Here is a 23,824-nt window from a genome sequence, read left to right as displayed (position 1 = left end):
ATGGCTGGGACCGTGCTGCCCCTCTGCCTGCTCCTCGCTGCCGCCCTGCGGGGTGGCCTGACCCAGGGCCCGCGGGCCCACCCTGGGCTCCCGCTCCTGCGGCTGCGGCGGCTGGAGGAGCAGGTGGGTGCCCGGGGTGGGGAGGGGGCACAGCCCGGGAGGGCACTTGGTATTTCAGGTTGGGCTGGGTGTTGGCGATGCTGCAGGGGCCTGGCGTGGGGATGTGGGTTCACCCCACCTCACCCCACTCCCTTGCAGTTTCGTCGGCTCCAGGAGGTGACACTGAGCCATCTCCAGAGCATCGCCAGGAACTACAACATCTCCTACAACATCGACGAACGCTTCCAGGCACTGGCAGAGCAGGCAGAGGCAGCTGCTGCTGCCCGGGCTGCCCTAGGTGCCGAACTGGCCCGCTTGGCCACCACCAGCCGGCGGCTGCACCGCAGGCTGAAGTGGCTGGAGGGGACAGTGGGTGCCCTAAGCCCACCACACCAGCCACTCACCCACCCACCAGGTGCACCAGTGGAGGCTGGCACCAAGCCGCATGGGCTGCTGGACACTGCCCGGAGCTGGGGCAGCCAGCTGGAGCGGGAGCCACAGGGCCGGGTTGCCCCCAGCACTCCCAACCCTCAGCACCTGAAGGCGAGACGGTGGCAGCAACGCCGGCAGGAGGAAGGGCACCGGCTGCTGGCTGATGCCGGGCCCGATGGAACACCCGGGAAGGATGCAGAGCCCCCTCGTGACACAGCACCGGGAGCCCAAGCCATGACACTGGTGATCCCCACCATGACCACGGTCTCCCAGGAGCAGCTGCTGGTCCCTCAGCAGCCAGGAGAGGGTAGGTACGGGCCCCCCGCCCCAGCACTCACCTCCCCAGCCTGCCACACCGGCACCGTCCTGCTCTTCCCCAACACCTCCACCGAGCACGTGGCTGTCCTGGGGCTGGGGCCGCGCCGGGGGCTGCAGGCGCTGTCGCTCTGTGCCTGGCTGGCCACCCCAGCCCCCTGCCTTGGTGCCCTCCTCTCCTACGCCACCGAGGACGGCGGCAGCCAGCTGGCTGTGCACGGCTGCGGTGGGGACCTCCCCGGCTCTGCGCGCTTCGTCATCGGGGACGGGCAGTTTCGGGAGCTCCCGGTGATGCCGCTCCTGGATGGCAAGTGGCACCACCTCTGCCTCATCTGGTCCTCCAGCCAGGGCCAGTACCGCTTCTATGTGGACAGGCGGCTGCTGGCTGCCGGCTCCGGCTTCCAGCAGGGCTATGAAATTCCCACTGGTGGCTCGCTGGTGCTGGGCCAGGAGCAGGAGCACCCCAGCAGGGACTTCGGCAGTACAGAAGCTTTTGTGGGTCACCTGGCTGGCTTCGCTCTCTGGAGCCGGGCTCTCCTGCCTGGGGAAGTGGCCAGCATGGCAACTGGCCAGGGGCTGCCCCGCGGCCCCCTCCTCACGCTGGCCGATGCCTCCCTGCAGGGCGGGGTGCGGAGGGTGGCGTGTCCCTGCCTCCGGCACTGCCTGTGACAAGCCTGGCAGTGGGAATGGTGCCAGGTCCCAGCAGTCACGGCTGGCTCATAGTGCCGATACCAGCACGAGCTGCGTCCTCCCGGGGTGATGGGACACCCAGCAGAGAGGGCGTCTCAGGACCAGGACCACGACCACCAGAGGTGGGGAAAGGAAGAGGGGTTTTGCCAGCCTGTATGGCAAAGGTGGGACCCAGTCCTGGGACCTGTCCCAAAGCCGGGAGGTCGTCAGCGCCTGCCCCCAGAGGATGTACAACCCCGTTGTTCCTATTAAAATGCTCCAGGCAGAGAAGAAACCTAATTTATTTCTGGTCTTGCTCTTCACTGTAACACTCGGGGCCACTTACAGCCGGGTGGGAGCTGCTCTGCGCAGGCAGCCGGAGTCCCAGGCAGGGTCATGCGCGAGTGACCCCTGCCCGTCCCCTGCCACCACCGGCATCTGCCACTGAGTCAGACCCAGAGGGGAAGTTGTAGCACGGAAAAGCCCGTGACTGGGAGTGAGCCAGTGGTGCCGGAGCCGGTGCGGCCTGTCCCGTGTGCCCGGCCCCCCGCCGGAGAGGCTCCTCAGACGGTGCTGAGCTTTGGGCTGAGCTGTGCTGCTCCGGGGGGCTCGAGCGAAGCACACAAAGCGCTCCCAAACGGCTGCCCTGGGAAATTCTCTGCCTGGAGAGCTGGAGCAGCGCCGGCTCTGGCTGCTCCCCGAGCACGGTGCTCCCCGGGGGCGGCAGGGCCTTGCTGCCCGGCCAGGGCTGACAGCCGGAGGGTCTGCCTGGGCCTGCGTGGGGCAAGGCCTTGCAGCGGCCCTGCAGCCTCCCGGGCTACCGTGACCGCTATCACGCCCGCGTCAGGCCCCAGCGCAGCAGAGCCCATCCCCGGCCTGTCCCCCAGCCGCCTCCGGGGACGGGCCCCGGTCCCTTCTCCGGGGAATGGCGCGGAGGGCTGCGGGCGGGACTACAACTCCCATGGTGCCGCGGGGCGGGGCGGCCCCCGTCGGCCGCCGTAGCGCTCACGTGAGGGCGCTGGCCCAGCGGTCACATGACCGACCGGTGAGGCAGGGGCCGGCGGAGGTGCGCGCTGCCGCCGCCCCGCATGGCCAACGTCGCCAAGAAGGTGTCCTGGTCCGGCCGTGACCGCGACGACGAGGACGAGGACGGTCGCGCGGGCGAGACCACCCCGCTGCTCAACGGCACCGGCCCCGGGGCGGCGGGTGGCGCCCGGCAGGTGGGTACCGGCACCGGGAGGGGTGTACCGGTGCACCGCGGGGGGATCTGCCCCGTCCCGGGCCTCCCTGCGCCGAGTGGCCGCCGGAGAGCGGCTGAGGCCGGTGATTGGGGTCGTGTGCGCGTGCCCTTCCCTTGTAGCGTTTAACCGCGTTCGTTGCCCCGGGGCTGGGCAGGGGCTGCCCGCAGGGAGCCAAGGGGTGCCGGGGCTCTGCTCCCTCAGCAGCCCCGGGGGGAGGCCGGGGCCCCTCCGGGCTCCCCTAAGCTGGGGAAAGCAGAACCCGGCAGGGCCCGGCGCGGGGAGAAGCCGGGAGGGAGCCACGGCCAGGGCACGGGGCCCTCGGGTCACTCATGGGGGAAAAACTGAGCGTGGGGAAAAAATGGAGTGTGGGGACTGACTCAGTGCCCAGCTCCCGCCGTGCAGCGGGGCAGCCCCGCCACGGCCGGCTCCCGTCACGAGGTGCTGGCGCACAGCGATGCTGGGGCCCCACCAGGACCCCGCCACAGCTCTGCGGGGCCGGCTTCTGCCCACTCCTCAGCCATGGGTGCGGCCGAGACGGTCCCTGCCAGGAGGACCTGGTGCTGAGCAGGGACCTGCTCCTGCCCGCCGGGGCTGCCCGCTTCGTTTCTTCTAAAAACATCCCTCTCTGAGAGCCTCTTGCCCGGCACGCTGCTGCTGCTGCCGCCCAAACCAACGGGTCGGGCTCAAACACAAGAGCACCTAACGCTGGTGTGGTGATGAACGTCGTGCCGTACGTACGGAACTGCTCTGGCAAGTCTGGGGTGGGCCGTGTTACAAACACAGGGAGGCCAATTCCTTCTTGCAAATTAATTTTGGGTAATTAACTGAAGAGAAACTTGTCTCCAGTGTACCTGGAGGCTATTACTCGGGCAGTCTGCCTAGCAGTCTCTCCTCCACATGTGGTGCAGTTAACTGAAGCATGCCGTGGCTCTGGCCGAGGCACTCGCCGCCTGTTACAGAGCGAAGTTGTGACTGGGTGGGCCGTGCCGGGCGAGGGCTGTGGTCTGGGCGGGATGTCAGGCTGGGTCCATGGGGTGCTTCTGTGCCAGCGCCGGGTGGGATTGGGGCTGCCTCCGGGTGACATCCTTAAATTTCCTATGAAGAGTTTGCTGGGTGACTCGAGCTTAGACAGGGAAGAGTGGTGCCAGCCTTTGGCAGCTGTTGGCATGGACGTCTTGCCGAGCGCGATTCCGTGCAGCTCTGCTCCTGGGCAAGTCAGAACAGCACACTAATTAGAGGGAAATACAGGGTTTGTTAGGCTGGAAGTGCCTAGTGTGGCGCTGCGGGAGCAGGGTGCAGCGGCTGGAAGGAGTTGCCTGTGCCATTGCAGCTGTTTTGGTGTGAAAATGAAAATAATCTTCCTAGCTGGTACAACAAGACCCTGTGTATTTACAGCATGGGTTGTCTTTAAAGACCACGTGGTGAATTCTGCAGGTCTGAAGGGTGTTAAAATAGGGATTAACCAGATCTTGTGGCTGCGGATCAGTTAGGAAAGGGTTTTCTTGGTGGCTTGGAAGAAATGCTTGAGCCCCCCTACAGCAGGGGCAGTTGGTGGGGGAGACCCGGCCCTGCCGATCTGATTTATTGGCACCGCGTCCCTTCACAGCACGGACAGCTCAGGTCCCAGCTGGTGACAAGGCGCTACGTGGTGTTTTCCTTAGCACAGGAGGAGAGCGAGTACCTTGTCGGAGCTCCGAACTCACGGCTGCCCGGACCACACGTGCTCCTGGCAGTGGTGGCTGGGTTGTCACCCTAGTGCTGGGGTCGCTTTTTGATATAGGGCAGCTGCTTCTCTCCCTCGGACAGTCCTTTGACCTAGATGTCGTATAAATGGAAGCAGGAAGGCAGGACAGCTTTGGCAGAGAAACAAAGAGAGATGGGAGCTGCTTAGCTTACAGGAGACTTAAACTTGGGTTGTGGTAATACAATAAAAATGTCCCCAGTGGAGCTTCTTCCTTTCTCATGTGCTTGTTTAATGGAAATGAAAGTGATCTTAAAGTGACAAAAGGAAACGCAGGTCTATAGTTCCCCGGCTGACTGCGAGGGACCGAGATCGAGTGCTTCTGGGCAGGAGGTGAGGAGGGACTGGATGAACACGGCTGTGACTGTAGAGGGGGATGCTACAGGGCTGTGCCTGAGGTCTCCGCTGGTTTTTGAGCCAGCTGAGCGCTGCTTCAGAGCTGACTGAGCCTTCATCCTCTCACTAGGACTTTCTAGTGCCTCGAGTATATCAAGAAGCGAGAGGCTGCCTGTGTGCCTGAGCATCACGCCTGCCGTCGGCTGCCCCTTTCCCGCGTTCTCGAGCCGTGCGTGTCGGTTCTCAGGCTGCAAAGTGGGTGGACAACAATTTTAGTAAGAGCAGCCAATTTCCATCGTTACGCATTTTTCGAAAAAGAACAGTTCTCCTTTGCTAAGGCTGCCGTGCTTGCTGCAATCAGAAATCTGGGCGGGGGGAGGGAGAAAAAGAGGAGTCTACTGGGTGAGCCCTGATTCCTGGCGGATGGGCTGCAGGTTGCGTGTCCCCTGGGTACCGGCAGAGAGGCTGCCTGTCCCTGCCTGCCCGCTGCCAGGAGCCTGGAGCTGGCCTCCTCAGAAAGCCGCTGTCCTCGGGTGGTAGCAGGAGCTTCCTCAAGCAGAGGGGTTTTAGCCAGTCCAGTCCCTTCTGCTGGGTGCTCGCACTGTTGGGGACCACAGCGGTGTTTTCACTTTGCGCTGCTCCTCTGCAGAGGGGACACGTGGGACAAGGTGCCCGGAGGAAGGCGGGTGGGTCAGGAAAATAATGGGATCTCCCGGCCCCATGCAGGTGAGAGGCAAGGAGCAGCTGTGCCCTGGAGTGGCAGTGGGAGGCTGGAAGCAAAATTGTAGCCCAGTGGTGATGCCACGGGGAGAGTCCGGATGTTTTCTCCCCCCTTATGGGCCTGGAGGTGAGGAGCCTCATTCTCTCCTGGTGTGGTGCATTTCGGGGATGATGGCTGTGTTGGTTTGAAGCCCATTGCAGCTGTGGTTGTGTGTCAGAGGAGGGGGATTTCAAAAGCCCTGCAGCTCATTTCCCCCATACGCTGCCACAGCCGGTGACGGGGCTTCTCCTGCCGGTGACCCAGCCGGTGATGGTGATGCAGCCTGAAGCCGTCCTGCCCACCCAAGCAGGTACCGGGGGCTCCTGGGCAGAGCGCGCTGGGGCCAAGAGGGACCTGGGGGCTGGAAATCCTCTTCGTTCCCTCCCGCTGCTTCCTGCAATACTGCTGTGGGCTCCTGATGCGGTCTGTGCCGCGCTTTATCTCATTGATAACAGAAAGCCACGTGCTTCCAGTTCGTTAGTGAGCAGCAGGATGGTGATAAGGGGCAGCGTACGGGGGGTGACTTTGTGCCAGGCGGTGGTCGCTGGGGGTGGGTGATGTTCTGCAGGGAGCGGCCTCGCTGGCTTGTCCCGGTGGAAATGGGCTGTGGAGCAGATTCAGACGCTCCCTCTTTACGGTTCTTCAGAGTGACGTTTGGGAGGCACTGCGAAGTCGCTGTGCACACAGCCCACGTTGGTTCTGCGGCGTTTTAGCCCTGACTGAAGTTGTTCTACTACTCACAAACAGGGATTGCTCTTTGACTGCTCTGCGTGGAGGTAAAACACTGCTGTGGCATCACGTATAGCAGCGTGGCTTCTTGTCACCTTTGCCAAACGGGGACGCTGGCAGCAGTGCTGCTGTCTCCCACCCCGACCTGCGATGCTCTGGGCTGGTGCTGGTGTCTGCATTCAGCTGCCGCTGCCCTACCTTGGAGATGATCCTTTCGGGGCCTGAGTAGAAGGTGGTGGTTGAGATCTTCTGCCAGATTTTTTTCCTGTTGAGATTGATCCCGAATTTGCTCTCAGAGCAGTGCTGGAGTGGGCAGCAGCATGATGAACCGGGGGAAGGGGCCTCAGGAGGTCTCTAGCCCGGTCCCTGCTAAGAGCAGATCCCTCAGACCAGGTCACTCAGGGCCACGTCCAGTGGAGATTTGGGTATCTTCAAGGACAGAGACTCTGTACCCTCTCTGGCCCCAGGTTCAGTGTGTCGCCACCCTCGGGGTGAACGTTTGTCTCCGATATCTAAGCAGAAGTTCCCTTGCTGCAGCTTGTCCACTCCTTCTTGTCCCATCAATGCAAAGCTTCGAGGAAACTCTGGCTCCGTCTTCTCTGTAACCTCTTGTTAGGTGTCCGGAGATGGCAAGATCTCCCTGAGAAGCACCAGCTTCTCCTCATACCTCTTACCACATGCTCCAGCCCCTGACTGTCTTGCTGGACTCGCTCCTGTGTCTCCCTGCCTTTCTTGTCCCGGGGAGCCCAAACTAGACGCCGGATCCCATGTGTGCTATCGCAGGTGCCAGGCGGAGGCGTGAGATCCCTTCTCTGGACCTCCTGGCTGGGGTCTTGCACCACCCAGGAGGTGGTTGACCACCTCCACTGCAGGTCAGTGCCACGGACTGCTCTTCAACTCGTCCACCAGCTCACTGCAAGGCTTTGTCAGCAAAGCTGCTTTCTCACCCCTGGGGCATGTCCATCCCAGGCGCAGGGCTTTGTATTTGCCTCTATTGAACTTCGGGGGCTTCCCTGCAGCCTGGTGAGGTCCCTCTGAGGAGCAGCCCTGCCCACCAGCATACGAACTGCCCCGCTGACAAAGATGTTAAGCAGTTTTGGTCCAGATCAAGCCTCCAGACATCTCTTTGCAGAGCTGAAAATGGGTAAGGAATCAGCTTTACCACCCAAACAGGGCGAGTGCCGAGTGCCGTTGCTGTTCGTGGGCCGCTGTCGGAGGCTCAGCTGGCCTGAGAGCCTCTCCTGGGACAGGAGAGCTGTTAACCCGTCTGCGTCCTCTGGGTTTTGGCAACGGTATGTATTGTTTTGCGGAGATAATCGTACCACAGTCACACCAACATCATATGTACCAAGGATCAGCAGCTGTCTTGGCCCGAGTTTGAAAAACATCCAAAGGAGGGTAGCGCTGGCCATGTGCTCTGGGAATCTTTGGGCCGTGCACAAATAACCTTCTGTCTTGGCTCCTGGCTGCCTGAATCCCCCTTGTCTCTCTTACAAAAGTCAGGTGCTGATGGCAGTAGCTTTTTCCTGTCCTACCGGCGTGTGATCCCCATGCCGGGCGAGACGGGAGCCAGCTCTCCGCTTGCAGAGCGGCTCAGCCCACCTGGATGCTGGAGGGATGCCAGGACTTAGGGGGAGCGGCAGGACATATTAAAAACATGCTGCTTGTCTAACAAAGTTCGGGTTCAGCTGCAGCTCCTTTCCCTTCATCTGTGCTTGGGTCCTGCTGCTGCCTAATCCTTTGGGAGCGGAGCTGCCATGCCCAGGCCACTTGATCCTTAGGGAAGGGGTATGGGGGGGTGTCACTCCTTCAGCCACGTTTGGTCTTTCTGCGGACCCCCGTGGCTAGCAGAAGAATTTCCCCAAAGGTCTGAGGTCTGAGCCCAGGCGTGAGCAGGGGACATAGCATAAGTGACCGTTCCCATCTCGTTGCCGTGATCTTGCCTTGGACACGTGGCATCTAACGGGAGCCTTAAATCTTTGTGCTTCCTGAAGCCAGGTGGAGGTGGGTTCCCTTGCAAGGTCTCAGCTTTGTCCCTCCCAGGGTTTCGGGGTGAGGACCGTGTCTTTCCCCCCTTGCCAGGACAGTGGGAGCCTGGCTGAGGGACCTCCGCCTGCCACCAGAGCAGCTGGGCACCAGCGGGCACTGAGACGGGCAGTTCCTGCCTCCAGCTCGTGACTCCGCGTAAGTTCCCATCCGCGTTCCCCCACAGAAGTGACAGCTTTGGGGCGCCCGGCTCGTAGGAGCCTGTGGTGGTCTGCTGACTGCCGGGAAAGGGTCCACCTGGATCCTTTCCATGGGGTTTGTGGAGCTGTCATAGACCAGAACCAAAGCCCGGACTGGTCTCGCCAAACCGCTGTTGGAAAACGGCTGCATGGAGCACTGTGTGCTCAGCCCCTCCTGTGGGCTCAGGCTGCTGGAGACAAAAGGGCACCAAAGAGGGTTTGAGAAGCTGGGGCAAAACCCGCCTGCAGGTCAGGGAGTGAATGAGAACATGGAGCGGACAGAGAAATTGGAAAATAGGTCAGGCTGCAAACACAAAGGGATATTCTTCATCCACAGTGATGTGCGTGACTCCCGGCTGCTCTGGCCTGCATGTTCCGGGCGGGATCGGTGGGGATTAGAGCAGCAGGGGCTCAATCTGGGATCTGCCAGCTTGCCGGCAGAGAGGGACCGACGTGCCAGGGTCCCGCTGTTGTTCTCCATCCCTCTTTTATTCTCCAGTCCTTTAGCCTGGCGGCTAGGGAGGGGTGAGGCTCTCGAAGGGAAGATCTTAACATTGAGAAATGGTGTTTGGGCTGTGCTTAGTGACCATGCTGCTCACACCCGTGTGCATCCCTGTGTTTCACAACGGCAGAGGGGTGACAGCAGCTTGCCTGCTTCTGCCGGGTTCCCTTGCAGCCCTGCCCAGCCGGAGGCTGGCTTGGCTGCCGCCCAAACCCTGCGTCGACCAGGAGACGAGAAGTGCCCCAAATAGTCCAAAAACTCCTGTGTTACACAATTGTGCTGCCAGTAACAAGCCCGAGTGGTCACTAGCAAAAGGAGAACCTGCTCCCCAGAGGGAGATGCAAATGCTCCTTCCCAGCATTGCGCTGGGGTGAGCTCGGAGAGGCGCTGGTGTCCCCAAGACTGTGTGGGAGCAATGTCCCCTGCTTCCTCTTGTGTGCACTGGCTGGCAGCCGGCTCGGCCGTTGCTCTGGTCCCGGCTGCTCGGAGGGAGATGAACATGCCGATGTGCTCATCTCCCTGGCTGGGAACCACTCCCGTGGAGTAGATGGCAGAGCTGAATGTGCCCTCAGCCGTCCTTTATTGCCCCGAATGTGCCCTCAGCTGTCCCTTATTGCTGTCTGGGCGCGTGAGCTGAGGGGTGGCCCCGGCACGTCCTGGTGGGACTGTCACTGTCGAGATGGCGCTTTCTGTTCATGGGGGTCTGTCCTTCCCCAGCTCCGGGGGAGCATGGAACAGGCTGCTCAGCACAGGTTTGCTGGCTGCATGGCTGCTACGTTGGGGTACCACATTCGTTGGCCAGAGGCTGTTGGTGACCCTTGCCAGCTCTCGGGGGCTGCCGGCTGCCAGCCCCGACTGAGCCGCTGCTGGCTGGCACCTTCCGCGGGTGAGCTGGCTCTGCCAGCTAACGGGTTGGAGCAGCTCGCCCAAACCTTGGCAGAATGCTGCTGCCTCGTGCTCCCTCTGGGGTGGGGGGTCCCACCTCCTCAGCGTGTCCTCTGAGAGCAGTCCTCTGCGGGTGCTGCGCTTCAGGGGGCTCTGGTGGTGGGCAGACAGGCAGAGCTCGGCGAGGGGGGCACGAGCACCTGCACGCCTGCTCCTTCCTTCTGCCGAGGCTTGCAGAACATTCAGGAATTGACCCCATTTTCCCTTCTCTCTCCAGCTCACTCCTTCCTCCTTCCTGCGCATCGGGCAGCTGAGCAATGTGGACCTCAATGAGGATGTCCGTGAGCTGGTGAGTGGCACAGAAAGGGGCCCACCGTTACTGAGACCCCTTCCCTTCTGCCACTAACAGCACTAACGGCTGCTTTTGTTCCCCCCCTCACATCCCGCTTGTCCCACAAGGGTTCCGGTGCTTCCTCCTGGGCTGGGTGACCTTCGTGGTGTGGGCAGCTGCCTGCCGCTGTGCCTCGACCCTCGCTGCTTCCCCTTAGCTGTGGCACTGGCCCAAGGACGTCGCGGTCCCCTGCACCTCTCTGGGCACCAGGCCACCGGCACAGGGACCTTCCTCCCGCGGGAGCAAATGCACAAGCGGGTGGGATGGGAAGGGATTTCTTCCTTGTTGCCATGAGAGCTCCTTAAAGCTGATTCTCTTGTCTGCTCCCCAGTTCGGCGTGAAGGCAGGGGAGGGGACTTGTGGTGTGACAGCAGCTGGGGGCAGACGTCTCAGCCCTGGGGACAGCGCTAGTGGCAGAGGGGGCATCTTGCAAAAACTCTCAGGTTTCAGGTTATTCCACCTCCACCATGCACACCTGAAAAGGTTTTTTTCCCCAGAGACTGCTGCCTCAGCTCCAGAGCTGTAGGAAGAGCAAACGAGAAGATGACCTTTTTGCTAAATATATTTATTGTGGAATTCTTAAATGGGAAGGAATATGTCTTAATCCGGTGCCTTGGAGGACAGGCTGGACCTGCTTTGGCGGTAGCTATAATGTAGGAAGGGTGCGGGGTGCTGCTGCCTCGGGCGCCCTTCTGGCATTCTCGGTAAATGCCCTAATTCGGATCTGGGAACAGCTTGCACGGTCAAAGGCGTTTGGGAAACAGAACTTGGTTTCTGCCCAAAAACGTGGGCCTGCTTGAAATAGCTCCTTGCTTTCGGCCGAAGGAATTTCCTGCTGAGGTGAAAGATTGCCTTCCACCGGAGCACGGAGCCACTCGGAGGCAGCGCCGGATCAACATGGCAGTGTGGTTCCCGGCTGGGCAAACCCTCTGCCTGCTCCTGGGGAACTGTCCTGCCCGGGGGTGGAGAGGCAGTGGGTGAGGGTGCACGCCTGACAGCCTGTTCCAGCTGCCTTAAATCCCATACATCCACCAACTGGTGGAAAATCATCCCAGATCCCGGCCCGCCAGGCAGCTGGCAGTCTGCGCTCCTCCCTGCCTCTCCTGAGCATAAAAACTAGTGTTAAATCAGCAGTTATGTACCGGAGGGGAGAGTTGGGCTCAGACCCGGCCATCCTAACTTGTGTGTCATGTCCCGCAGGAGACGGAGCTCCCTCGGCAGCATCCCAATGAGATCCCCCACAACGAGAAGCTTCTGTCGCTCAAGTATGAGGTAAGTGCCCATCTCCCCTCGTCTCGGTTCTGCCCTCTGGGATGCAGCAGGTGAAGTATGTGGGGCGAGGGCTCGTGGCTGCCCAGCTAGGGGGGTTTAAGCAGGGAAGGAGTGGGATCGAGGGAGAAAAATGATGCAGGGGTGTGGAGGGGCGGGGGTGAGGGTCTGAGAGCAGCCCTCCCCAGCACCATGGGTGTCTCTTCCCCTGCGCTAGACAGTAACAGCATCTCCCTTTCCTGAACTAGAGCCTGGACTATGACAACAGCGAAAACCAGCTGTTCCTGGAGGAGGAGAGGAGGATAAACCACACGGTGAGTCTTGCTGTGACCTGGCTGCCCACCATTCCCGCAGCTGGGATAGCCCAGGGAAGCTGTTCCTCCTGCCTGGCTGCTGGGGGGCTTCTCTGTGCCGGGGGAGGTTGTGCTCAAAGCAGCACTGGAACCATGGCACTGAGCAGCTTGTGATGAGCCGTAAAACCTCAGGAGCAAGGACCCGGCATAGGATGGTTTGAATGGGAGCTAGCTTGGGTGCACGTGGTGGCATTGCTGGACAGGCAGGTCCTGGAGCACAGGGACTTCTGGAGCCACGTGAAGCATCTGCCCTGGGGCTTTGGGAGGCAGTGCCACAGCTAGAAGCCCAAGAGGAGGGACCTGACAGAGGCAGACAAGCTGGAAAAGCACGTCTGCTATTAGGGATCCCACAGCGGGGCAAAGGCACTGGCTTAAAATAAGTTAATTGTGGTCAGGCTTTGCAATCCTGGGTCAGCCAGCATCATTTTTTCCTGGGCAGCTCTCCTCAGAGCTGCTCAGGCTTAGGGCTGTGTTGGGGAAGGTGGCCAGGCTGGCTGGAGTCCCCCCAACGCTGGTGAGGGCCAGGCTGGCTGGCAGCAGGGTCTGACGGGTGTCCGTCCCTCAGGCTTTCCGGACGGTGGAGATCAAGCGCTGGGTAATCTGTGCCATGATTGGCATCCTCACCGGCCTCGTCGCCTGCTTCATTGACATTGTGGTGGAGAACCTGGCTGGGCTGAAGTACCGGGTGGTGAAGGGCAGTATCCTCCCATGGAGCCGTGGCTGCCGGCCAGCCGGGAGCTGCGGGTTCTCTGCTCCTGGTAGTGTGAGAGGGGTGCCGGGGGAGAGGGCAGCGCTTCCTCGCCTGGGTTTGGCAGCACAGACCCTGCTGCCAAAGGTGCTGCCAAGTGCCGCCTGCTCTGTGGGGCTGAGCTGTGGCTGGGCACTGCCGTAACGGAGGATGCTCCTGGCAGCAACCTTGGCTGCCCTCAGTGCACAGGATCTGCTGCGCTGCTGCAGCCCAAGAAGCATTTTAGCCGCGCGCTATTGCGGTGGGAGGGATGGTACCCAACCGATACTGGCCTTTCCTTGAGCTGCTTCCCCAGACATCGACAAGTTCACGGAGAAAGGGGGCCTGTCTTTCTCCCTGTTACTCTGGGCCACCCTGAACGCCAGCGTGGTGATGGTGGGTTCTGTGATCGTTGCTTTCATAGAGGTAAGAGTTTGGAACTGGTCTGGCTTGGGGTATCCCTGTGCCTTCTGCCCCGGCTCTTTACATGGGGAAAGCAGGATCATGTCTCCAGAAAGCACGCAAATTTGTGTAATAGCAAATGTATTTCTGCCAAATTGGCTCTTGGTAGCCCCAGTTCCTCGGCGTTGGCTCCAGCTGTGCTGTCGAGTTTCTCTGGGGCTGTCAGACTGATGGGACGTGCTGCCCTTCGCGGGCAGCCCCGGCAGCCTGGGGCAGAGGGTGTGCTCCAGCCTTGGGCGCAGGCGCAGCTCTCGCAAACCTTGGCCCCGGCTTGGCCTCTCCACGTTGGGCATATGTGAGTGCTGGCACAGAGCAGGCTGGTCAGCTGCCTTGGGAACACACTCTGGAGGACAAGCCAGAGGCTGGGAGGGGGCAATGGCTCCCTATGGGCCACTCTGAGTCAGCAGTGTCTTCCTTGTGACTTTACCCTTGCTCTCCCTGGCCACCAAGTGTGAGCCTTCTGCAGCACAGGGCCTCTTGCCATGGCACGGTGGTGGGAACACCCTAGTGTCCCCCAAGAACCCAGCCAGCTCCTTCTCCCTGGCACATTTGCCCTTAGGCGCAGTGGGTGCCTCCCTCAAACCCACCTCCAGAGCCTGTAGATAGGCTTTGGCCTCATCCCTGAGCCTCCCCAAGGGTGTGCTTGGTGTGCCCTGTGCTGAGAGACAGGGGTAAGGTGGCCAGCGTGTCCCCATCCTGTACGTGGCAGCCACTCATGCTCTCCCTGCTCCCCGCAGCCCGTCGCAGCTGGCAGCGGCATTCCCCAGATCAAATGCTATCTCAACGGCGTGAAGATACCACACGTTGTCCGCCTCAAGGTAGGAAGTGGGAGGTGGTGGGATGCGTGCCTTCTACCCACCATGGAGCCCCCTCCGCCGGGCTGGCCCGGGCACGTTGTGTCCTCCTGGGGTGGTCCCTGCCTGCGCTGTGGCAGAGGAGGAGCTGGCAGGAGCTCCTGGCCTGCGCTGCCTGGCTCCGTAGCTGTTCCCCTCAGTGTTGGGTGGTTAAACCTTCTGCCCTGGGATTGGCAGCTGGAGCTGGGAAGAGCAGCTTTGAGTAAGTTTTTGCTCTGGCCAAGAAGAAAGTTGGCCAACCCTGTTGCCATGACGGGGGACTGAGAATCACAAGTTCCCTGGGGTCACTGGCTCCTGACCCCGTGGCTGGCTGGGTCTGTGTCCCCCACGGCTGCCACGGTCGTGTTCCTCATGCCACCTGTGTGACATGCTGTGCCTGTCGTCTCTGTTTTGCAGACCCTGGTGATCAAAGTCTGCGGGGTCATCCTCTCGGTGGTCGGTGGCCTGGCCGTTGGGAAGGTGATGTGCACGAAGCGCTCTCTGGCATGCTGCTGGCATGTTGTTACCCGCTGCTGGCACACGTGCTGCAGCCCGCCACGAGCCCTGCGCTGGGGACGGGGTGCTGGGGGCCCTGCAGTGACTTCCCAGTTTTATTCCCTGGTCTGCTGGCCAAGGTAACTGCGGCATGGCCAGGCTCGGGGAGCCCCCAGGGTACGTGGTGCCACCAAGCAAGCCTGTGTGTGGCTCGGCTGAGGGCAGGAGAGCAGCAGCCTACGTCCATGGGTGGTTGTCCCTGCAAATGTTAGCTGGTGGAGACCTGGGTGCCCTGTTGGGACCTTTCTAGGATGCTAGGGTCGAAGGCAGGCAAGGGAAGCCCCTGTCCCCTTGGCTGGAGGGAGCACTGGTGGGAACAGGAGGTGGCCACGGGAGGCACTTGCTGGAATGAGGATTTAAGGGAGGAAATCCTCCGAGCTAGCTGCTTCAGGGCTGCAACCCAGTGAGCAGCATTCAACTGTCCCTGACTATCCCTGGGGTTCTTCCTTCTCCGATCTGACTCTCCTCTCCTGCCCATAGGAAGGACCCATGATTCACTCTGGAGCAGTGATTGCTGCCGGGATCTCCCAGGGAAGATCCACGTCTTTAAAGCGAGACTTTAAGGTTGGTGTTGAGGGCCGAGGGGCTGTGCTGCAGGTGCCCCTCCTGTGCCCAAACTGGGCTGTTCCTCGCAGTCATGCTGCTGGCTTGGGGTCATATATGGCATACTCTGTGTGTCCCCTAAACTCATGCCTGTGGCCAGCCCTAAACCTGCCTTCGCTTCGGTGTTTCAGATCTTTGAGTACTTCCGCAGAGACACAGAAAAGAGGGACTTTGTCTCAGCTGGAGCCGCTGCTGGTGTCTCAGCTGCATTTGGTGCCCCCGTGGGTACGTGTCATCCGTTTCAGATCCCAAATGTTGCCTCTCTGGGATGGAGGAGGGCAGTGGAGGGGCCTCACTGTGATCAGTACATCACTGATGGCTTGGTGGGCTTGCTGGTCCCTTCACTGGAGCCTGTGAGATGTGGGGCAGTGTGGGGCACATGAGCTGGGATGAATTTGGGTGCCTCGGCTGGTGCTGCGAGCCAAGGGTCTGTGGCACGTGCCTCTTGTGAAGGTGTTTGTGTCTTGCATTTGCAGGAGGTGTCCTCTTCAGCTTGGAGGAAGGGGCTTCCTTCTGGAACCAGTTCCTGACATGGAGAATTGTAAGTGCTGGAAAGCAGGAGCAGTAAATCGAGGGTTGCCAGCTCCGGTGTGAGGCATTGCCTTTTCCCAATGCCCGAGGCCTTCTGCCATCCCTGCCCTAGCTGGGCAGCCATGTGTAACGCATCCCAGGGAACAGCATCCCAGCTCCCCTTCTGTGCCCTGGTCCTCAGGGGCTGAATTTGGACCTGGCTGAGCTCCATCTTGCTGCCAGCTCCTTTCCAAGGGAGCTGTCTTGGGCTGTGCCCCAGGGCAACGAGAGGCAAAAGGAGGAGCAAGCCCCTGGTCAGTACAAGCTGCCCAGAGTGCTGCCACAGTGAATGTGGCCTCTTGTCCCCACCACACTGTGGGTACCAAGCCCTACCCAAGGGCCTCAGAGGGGCGGTTCAGGGTAGTGTGGGGGGCACACGGTGAGGGAGTGGGACTGGAGGCTTCTGGTAGTGACTCTGGGCTGCATCTCCTTCCAGTTTTTTGCCTCCATGATCTCTACGTTCACTCTGAACTCTGTCCTGAGTGTTTACCACGGCAATGCTTGGGATCTCTCTAGCCCTGGGCTCATCAACTTCGGCAGGTTTGATAATGAGGTATAGCACAGATGTTCCCCGTGTAGGGCTCTGCTGCGGGGGGTTAGAAGCAGCCCACGACAGCTTGGGGCCACCAGTCTGTCTTAAAACATTACCCAGGGGCTGAGGCAGGCTCTGCCCTAGCAGGCTGTGGGGTCTGGCCAGGTCCCGGCTCCACCGACCTCAGCAGAAGGCTTTTCTGCAGCCACTGCTGGATCTGGGGGCTGTGGGGTGTCCGGGGGAGACTGGGGCAGCTCTGGGAGCCACTGGCTGGTGCAGGCTTGTGCTGTTCCAGCAGACAGTGACCGGTTGTGGGGCTACAGATGGGCCAGGAGATCTGAAATCCGTTTCTTTCTTGCTTGCAGAAAATGGGATACACGATCCAGGAAATTCCTATCTTCATCTTTATGGGAGTGGTTGGTAAGAGAGTGCTGCTCTTTCAATTTGATTAGTCTGAATAATTTCCTCTGTTCTCTGTCTGGATCTAAAAAGCTTTGGGATCCAATTTCTGGGGGAGAATGGGAAATCCATTAAACTCTGGAGCAGAGGCTGCTTGTGGGGCTTACACAGGGTTGAGAGCTGCATCCTGACCCAACCCTTACCCTTGTAGCAAAGGCGAGCCCCTCTAATCCATGTACTGCAAAGTCATTGAGTGGGGTCAGTGCATCGCAGTCGTGGGCAGCCCCTTGCTTTCAGATGAGCTGCCCTTATCCCCGCGGAGCTGGCCTGTCCCTCGCCTGCCTGGTGCCAGCGCTGTGACACTGGCTTCTGGCCACCCTGCTGCTGGTGCCGGGCTCCTCTTGGTGTCAGGTCCTGGCTGTCTGCAGGGACAGCGTCCACATGTCCTGGGGCTGCTGGTCACGCTGGGTGGGTTGTTGATGTCTCCCTGAGCTTCACAGGTTCCTTGTGTCCCGGGCAGCCGTAGGAGAGCCTGGGGCCTGTGTGCTGAGCTTTTCCTCTTTTGCATTTGCAGGTGGGATCCTCGGAGCCCTGTTCAATGCCCTCAATTACTGGTTAACGATGTTCCGGATCAGGTAAGAGCTCAAAGGTAACTCAGGTGATTGACATGGGTTGGTTGGTGCCTTCTGCGCTCCCTTGAAGCGGCATTCCCAGCCAGAGCAAGGCTGTAATCTCGCACTTAATGTGAGCAACAGCAGCCCCTGGAAGCTGGGAGGCAAAGATGCCACGTGCCTCTTGCTGCCTGTGGTCGAGGCTGTGACCCACAGCACCCCACTGTTGCTCTGACCCTGCTAAGTATTTCCCTTCAGTGACTTGAGGGCCCAAAGAAGTGCAAACACTGTGCAGACCTGGCTGGTACATGTTTGAGAGTAACGAGGGAATGGAGAGAGCTGCTAAAGCCATTTGAGCCCAGTCTGGCGCAGCCAATACTGGTCACCAGCTTTTCAAACGCTGGGACTGGCCTCGTGGGCTTAGAGAGGGATGACATGTGGCAGTGGAGTGGTGAGGGGCCTTCATCAGCTTCCAGGGTCATGGCTTTCTGGGCTTGGCTCTGCACTGTCCCCCCAGCCAGGTCACTCCAACCTTTCCAAGGGAGCTGTGCCCGGCTCCATGCGGGGGAGGCAGGCAGGTCTGCTGGAGCTGGCTGGGCAGAGCTGCTCTTGCCGCTGGCCTCCTGGCCCAGGTCCCCACGACAGCTTTGCCAGAGGACAGAGCGCAGGACAGCCTGGCAGGGTCTGGGAAGGGAGCAGAGGCAGCCAGCCTGTCCGTATGCCCGATGTGACATGCCAAGCCAGGCTGCAGGTGATCCTGCCCACACCCCTGGGTGCCACACTCACTCCTCTGCTCCCTTTGCAGGTACATCCACCGGCCCTGCCTCCAGGTGGTCGAGGCCATGCTGGTGGCAGCAGTGACGGCGACTGTGGGGTTCGTCATGATTTACTGCTCGAGAGACTGCCAGCCCATCCAAGGGAGCACGGTGGCATATCCCCTGCAGGTAGGAGATGCTGGACAACCAGCCTCCCAGGGCAGGGAGCACGTTGAGCCTGAGCAGAGGCTGAGGGCTGAGCAGGGAGACAAGACCCTGCTGGGTTTTGTGGCACTGGACCTCACAGTCAATGCCCTCTACTGCAGGCACAGCTGGAGAGCCAAGCGTGGTGATGGTGTGCCCGCTGCCCAGAGCTGCCTCCTTGCTGGCAGACGTTCTCCTGAGCCTGGCAGCCTTCCCTGCCGCAGGGCAGCCCGGATCTGCCACTCCTAATTCTCTCTTTTCTTCCCCCATCAGCTTTTCTGTGCTGATGGTGAGTACAACTCCATGGCCACTGCCTTCTTCAACACACCTGAGAAGAGCGTCGTCAACCTCTTCCATGACCCTCCAGGTCTGTGCATCCAGCAAGCAGGTCCTTGAACATGAGCAGAGCGGAGCTGGGCTTGCGCAAGGTGGCCGATCTCTTCCCTGGCCGCTCGTAGGACAAGGCAGGGGGATGATCAGCACGGCCCCATGAGGGCACGATGGGATCCATCTCAAAGCACTGTGCCTGCTCCTTTCCTGCGGTGGTGGAAGGAGGAGGGATGGATGCTGTGCCTGGTGGCACCTATGAGCTCAGCCAAAGGGCTGTGGTCTCGGGAGCCTGTGGACGAGGACCTGGTTTTGTTCGTGCATGTTTGCAAGCTGTTGTTTCTGAGTTGTGTGGGAGCATGTCTGACCCTCGTAGGCTGTCTGAAGTCTGTCCTGGAAATGTCCCTGGCTGTTTTCTTAATTAGCAGGGCCTCTTGCCCCAGAATGACTTTACCTTCTGGGAGGTTGCGGAGGTGGATCTTGGGGTTTGGATTTGCTTGAGAAATGCAATTTGGCTCCCAGGTTCCAGCTCCCGTTTCCCTTGGACCTAGTGTAACGGTAGCGTGCCCTCTGCCTGCTGGTCTGAGGTTTGTGCCTAGCTACACATGAGCAGGGAGCAGACAGCTCCGAATTTCTAGACCCTCAGCCCAGAGAGTGCAGCTTGGCCACCTGAAGCCAAGTGATGACCGTCCTGTGTCTCAGGGCCACTCCCTGCAGTGCTGGGTCCTCCTTGGCTCAGGGCTTCGGTCCATTGACCTCTCTGTGAAGGAGAGGTTGCAAAGTACTCGTTTAACCTAGACTGAGCTGCTCAGCAATCCTAAAATAGCAGTAGGCTGAGCCCTTGGGACAGCAGGGTCTCGCTGTGATGGCACAGCCCGTGCCGTGGGGCAGCTTGGGACTGGCCAGAGCAGTCGTGGGAGCTGCAGGACAGGACGGGGTTTGCAGGACCTACACTGCTGAGTTGATCCCGAAGCTGGCGGTAGGACCCCTGCCAGCTCACCAGCACCTCTGTCCTCCCGACCTCGTCCTCCAGCACTGGCGGTCCCTCAGGGCTTTGAAGTTCGTCAGGCTGCCTTGTGGGAGGCTGGGAACCGTGGGGCTGGGAGGAGATGGGTCATCGCAGGTCGCGAGATGGAGGAAAGGCACACACTGGACTCGGTGGGGTGGGAGGGCTTGGGATGGCACCAGCCAGCTGGAGAGGCCCTTGAGGAGGCAGAAACAGCTTAAAAAGACAGTTTGAAAGGCTTGTGCTGCCAGGGCAGAAGGTGCACCCGATGAGACGGGCTTTTGCTGCTGGGAGTGTGTTGTGGTGTCTGTTTTCACATGGCCACAGCCCATTGCGGTGTCCTCTGGGCTGCGGGACCAGCACTGACTCTCCGTTCTCTCTCCACCTCAGGTTCCTACAACCCCATGACGCTGGGCATGTTCACGCTGATGTATTTCTTCCTGGCCTGCTGGACCTACGGCCTCACGGTGTCTGCGGGGGTCTTCATCCCCTCCCTGCTGATCGGCGCTGCCTGGGGGAGGCTCTTCGGCATCTCCCTGTCCTACCTCACCAAAGGCTCAGTGAGTCCCTGGTGGGAAAGGGGTGTTGGGCGGCGGGAGCTGCAGCACTCAGCCCTCCTCCCTCCCGTACAGGCAGCATGTGCAGGCAGTGTGCATGGAGTTGGCTAAGAGCTTGGCACAGCAGCCTGAAGTGGGTTGGCTCCTCACTTGATGTCATCCTGAGCTGGGTCTGGGCTTTCCCATGTCCTGACGGAGCCCTGCCAGCAGCTGGGCTGTGCAGGCAGCCTCAGGCACTCCTCCCCACTTTGGAGGGGGGTTTGGGGGCCAGGGCACTGCTCACTATCTCTGGATACCCTGGAGCCAGCAGCTGACTCGGCTCCTTCTCTCTCCTGTGCTCAGATCTGGGCTGACCCCGGGAAGTACGCCCTGATGGGAGCTGCCGCACAGCTGGGTGAGTTCCCCACGGCGCAGTCTTGACCACCTCCTGCTCATGTCGGGGTGAAGGTGGCATGGGAAAAAGTGATCTCTGCTTCCCTGGCGCAGCTTCTTCCCCAGCTGAGGCTCAGCCTGGCCGTCGGCTTCCTAACGACCCTGCCAAGCACAGGCAGCGCGGGGGCACTAGCGAGGGGCGGGCTCGCCCAGGGCACCCCTGCCTGTGTGGGCAGCCGTGGATCGCCGTGCAGAGGCTCAGGGACTTGGGTGTTCTGCTGTCCCCTCGCCCTGTGTTTCCCTTCCCTTCTAAACCCCCAAACCCCTTGGGTGTCTCTTGCAGGTGGGATAGTGCGGATGACACTGAGTCTCACGGTCATCATGATGGAGGCGACCGGCAATGTCACCTATGGCTTCCCCATCATGCTGGTTCTGATGACAGCAAAGATTGTGGGAGACTACTTTGTGGAGGTGAGGGCTGGTATGCTCACCAGGACGTAGCGAGAAGCTGTGGGTCAGGGTTGGTGGTGCTGGGGAGCCATCGGGGGGGCCAGGACAAGCGTGTTCTCCCTCTCAGAGGTGAGCTGCTGCCTGGCTGTACCCCTCGGCATCTTGCCAGGCTTCTGATGGCTCGGCTCTTGTTGCAGGGGCTTTATGACATGCACATTCAGCTGCAGAGTGTGCCCTTCTTGCACTGGGAGGCCCCAGTGACGTCCCACTCCCTCACAGCCAGGTAGGTGGGCTGGGGGACACTCATCACTCCCGGGGTGGCAGCTTTTGGACCACGCTGTTGGCCTGAGCTGGAAGTGGAGGTGGTGACACACTTAAGTCACAGGAGCCTTCTGTCCACTGGTGCCACCCGCCCAGCTCCTTCCCCAGCAGGGAGTGTGGCCTGCGGTGCATTCCCTCCCCACATCCCTGGCAGGTTTTGGGGACAGAGGAGGCATCAGGGCTGTGGAGGCATGTGTATTGGGGGGGGGGATATTTGAGGCATGCTGCTGTGGGGCTGTGTTTCACACCGAGCCCTCCCTGCAGGGAGGTCATGAGCACTCCTGTCACCTGCCTGCGGAGGATCGAGCGAGTGGGCACAGTTGTGGACATCCTCAGTGACACCTCATCCAACCACAATGGCTTCCCGGTGGTGGAGAGCAACCCTGACGCTACACAGGTGGGGCTGGGTGCGAGGGGATGCAGCTGAGGGTGGGCCACGCGAGGGCTGGTCGTGGTGTGGGACCCTCACCCTTGTCCCCTCCTTTCCCAGCCCTGTCTCATGCACGGTACTCTGTCGCAGGTGGCAGGACTGCGGGGTTTGATCCTGCGTTCCCAGCTCATCGTCCTGCTGAAGCACAAGGTGGGTGATGCTGCCTGGATGCCATTCGGGCTGTGTTTGAGCCCTGGTGCCCCAGTCCCACTGCTGCCTCAGGCCCCTTGCTGCCTGCCTTGCTGAGGAGGAGCTGGCGGAGGGTCCCTGTCATCTCCCTCAGCTCATCCGAGGAGATGGTGGGGGCGGCCATACCGTGCTGGGGTTACCCCAGCATCATCCTGCACCCCCCTGGGCTCACAAAGCCTGAGTGAATGGGAAACAGGCGGTTCTTCTGCAGATGGTCCATCTGCCCCATGCTCCTGCCCTCTTCCCTCCCGGCCCCTGCACGTTGCCCTGGCCCCGGTGCCTGTCGGCACTGCGGGATGGTCCCCAATGGTCTCTTTCCTCCCAAGGTCTTTGTGGAAAGGGCCAACCTGAGCCTGGTGCAGCGGCGGCTGAAGCTGAAGGATTTTCGGGATGCCTACCCCCGCTTCCCCCCCATCCAGTCCATCCACGTCTCCCAGGATGAGCGCGAGTGCATGATTGACCTCAGCGAGTTCATGAACCCCTCGCCCTACACTGTGCCTCAGGTAATGGCCAGGGACCCCTCCGCACCCCAGCATCCTGGGGGTCACGGGTGGGCAATGGGTGCTGGGTGGAGATGCCGCAGCCCACACAGCCCTGCTCTGCCTTGTAGGAGGCATCTCTGCCACGGGTGTTCAAGCTCTTCCGAGCTCTGGGACTGCGGCACTTGGTGGTTGTGGACAATCGCAACGAGGTGAGTCCCTGCTCGCCGCGTGCAGGCAGCCTGGCCTCCTCGAGGAGGCAGGGGACACGCTGCCCTTGTCCCCAGGCTCTGCATGCCAGCCTGGGGCTGTACCCTGTCCCTTTCCCGGCAGGTGGTGGGCATGGTCACCCGCAAGGACCTTGCCAGGTACCGGCTGGGGAAGGAAGGCCTGGAGGAGCTCTCACTGGCACAGACGTGATGCGGGGCAGTGCTGCCCAGCAGAGATGTGCCCCGGCCCCTCGGAGCTGGGGACACCCTTTCGTGGGAGGCGGGGAGAGGACTGGGCCAGCCTGTACAGGCATCGTGGTGCCCAGAGCACCGGCACGGCCGCGCTGCCCCAGCTCTCCTGCCCGTCGCTGCCTTCCCACGTCTACTGCCTCCTCTTCTCCCCCCTTCCTCTGCTTCCCCGAGGGATCAAAACACACCCTTGGCTCCGTTAGCTCCTGGCATAGGCTCTCCCTGAGGGTTGGGTGAAGGCTGGGGTGTGCCAGGGGGAGCAGAAGTGCCCTGCTGAGCTGCGCACAGTCCTCTGCCACGGCGTGTGGCCTCCATCACCTCATCCACCCAGCCTGGGCTGTCTGGGACCTAGCCCTGCCCTGGCCCCTGCTGCAGGGCCTGTGTGGGGAGCGGAGGGGAGATGGTGGGGCTCCCTCCTGCTCCCAGAGCCCCGTCCCCTCTGCCCCATGCTCCTGCTGCCTAGGTCGGGCTGAGCCCTGGGGCAAGCGCTTGCATCTCTGCCCCTCCAGCCGGAGCGGGGGGCCGTGCCCTGCTTGGCTGTGCAATAAAAGGGCTCCCATGGTTCAGCAGCTGCTGCCTCTTGCTCTTTCTTGGCTCCCTCGGCCACTCTCACCCCAACCCGCATAGGGGGAGACACCCCTGGGGTTTGGGGCAGGGATGGGGAGAGGAGAGCTGCCTGTTCTGGGGCAGTGTTGGTCCTGCAGCCTGTGTCCCTAGTGTGTGCCCCTCTGCCACTCCTGCCCTCCTCGCACCATTGTTGCTGCCTCTCCCCTCCGCCCGTGCTGGGCTCCAGAGTCACCCCTGGCTGTGTTTCTGCACTTGCTGCAGCTTCTTCTGGCCCTTTCCAGCAGCCTGGGCCCTGCCAGGCACCCTGAAACCCACCACTGCCCCTGGATCGGGCCAGGGGGAGGGAGCAGAGCCTGCACTCCCCTGAGTGATGAGGAGGGCTCCAGCCCTGGCACCTCAACTCCCCCCCTCCCACCGTCATTGCCCCTCACCTTGGCATTGCCCCCTGCCCTGGCTTGGAGCCACGGGCC

At 61.1% G+C, this 23,824-nt stretch overlaps 2 protein-coding genes across 4 annotated transcripts; both read left to right on the top strand.

Annotated features, from left to right (window-relative positions):
- On the top strand, positions 1 to 1,515 carry PTX4 (pentraxin 4). Its single transcript, XM_059826606.1, has 2 exons — positions 1 to 123; positions 259 to 1,515. Exons 1-2 carry the CDS (start codon positions 1 to 3, stop codon positions 1,513 to 1,515), a joined length of 1,380 nt encoding a protein of 459 aa, XP_059682589.1.
- Positions 1,516 to 2,603: 1,088 nt separating this feature from the next.
- On the top strand, positions 2,604 to 23,824 carry CLCN7 (chloride voltage-gated channel 7). Of its 3 annotated transcripts, none has more exons than XM_059826300.1 (25): positions 2,604 to 2,735; positions 10,212 to 10,283; positions 11,526 to 11,597; positions 11,843 to 11,908; positions 12,513 to 12,645; positions 12,991 to 13,100; positions 13,874 to 13,954; positions 14,387 to 14,449; positions 15,005 to 15,088; positions 15,259 to 15,352; positions 15,604 to 15,668; positions 16,134 to 16,250; positions 16,595 to 16,649; positions 17,203 to 17,263; positions 18,045 to 18,183; positions 18,472 to 18,565; positions 19,922 to 20,091; positions 20,431 to 20,482; positions 20,804 to 20,931; positions 21,108 to 21,193; positions 21,496 to 21,628; positions 21,752 to 21,811; positions 22,177 to 22,353; positions 22,461 to 22,541; positions 22,663 to 23,824. In XM_059826300.1, exons 1-25 carry the CDS (start codon positions 2,604 to 2,606, stop codon positions 22,747 to 22,749), a joined length of 2,412 nt encoding a protein of 803 aa, XP_059682283.1. In that variant the 3' UTR covers positions 22,750 to 23,824. The 3 variants fall into 3 exon arrangements, with proteins under 3 accessions (XP_059682283.1, XP_059682282.1, XP_059682284.1); XM_059826299.1 differs by having other exon boundaries at positions 2,604 to 2,759; XM_059826301.1 differs by lacking the exon at positions 10,212 to 10,283.

The sequence above is a fragment of the Gavia stellata genome, chromosome 18, assembly GCF_030936135.1.
Source record: "Gavia stellata isolate bGavSte3 chromosome 18, bGavSte3.hap2, whole genome shotgun sequence".
In the NCBI taxonomy this organism is placed as follows: Eukaryota; Metazoa; Chordata; class Aves; order Gaviiformes; family Gaviidae; genus Gavia; species Gavia stellata.
Note: the sequence above shows the minus strand (reverse complement) of the source record. Positions and strands in the feature narration are given on the sequence as shown.

Coding starts and splice junctions, on each gene's coding strand:
- PTX4 (XM_059826606.1), top strand. CDS start 1: ATGGCTGGGACCGTGCTGCCCCTCTGCCTGCTCCTCGCTGCCGCCCTG. Junction 124..258: donor TGCGGCGGCTGGAGGAGCAG/GTGGGTGCCCGG, acceptor ACTCCCTTGCAG/TTTCGTCGGCTCCAGGAGGT.
- CLCN7 (XM_059826299.1), top strand. CDS start 2,604: ATGGCCAACGTCGCCAAGAAGGTGTCCTGGTCCGGCCGTGACCGCGAC. Junction 12,646..12,990: donor GTACCGGGTGGTGAAGGGCA/GTATCCTCCCAT, acceptor CTGCTTCCCCAG/ACATCGACAAGTTCACGGAG. Junction 20,092..20,430: donor CCTACCTCACCAAAGGCTCA/GTGAGTCCCTGG, acceptor TCCTGTGCTCAG/ATCTGGGCTGACCCCGGGAA.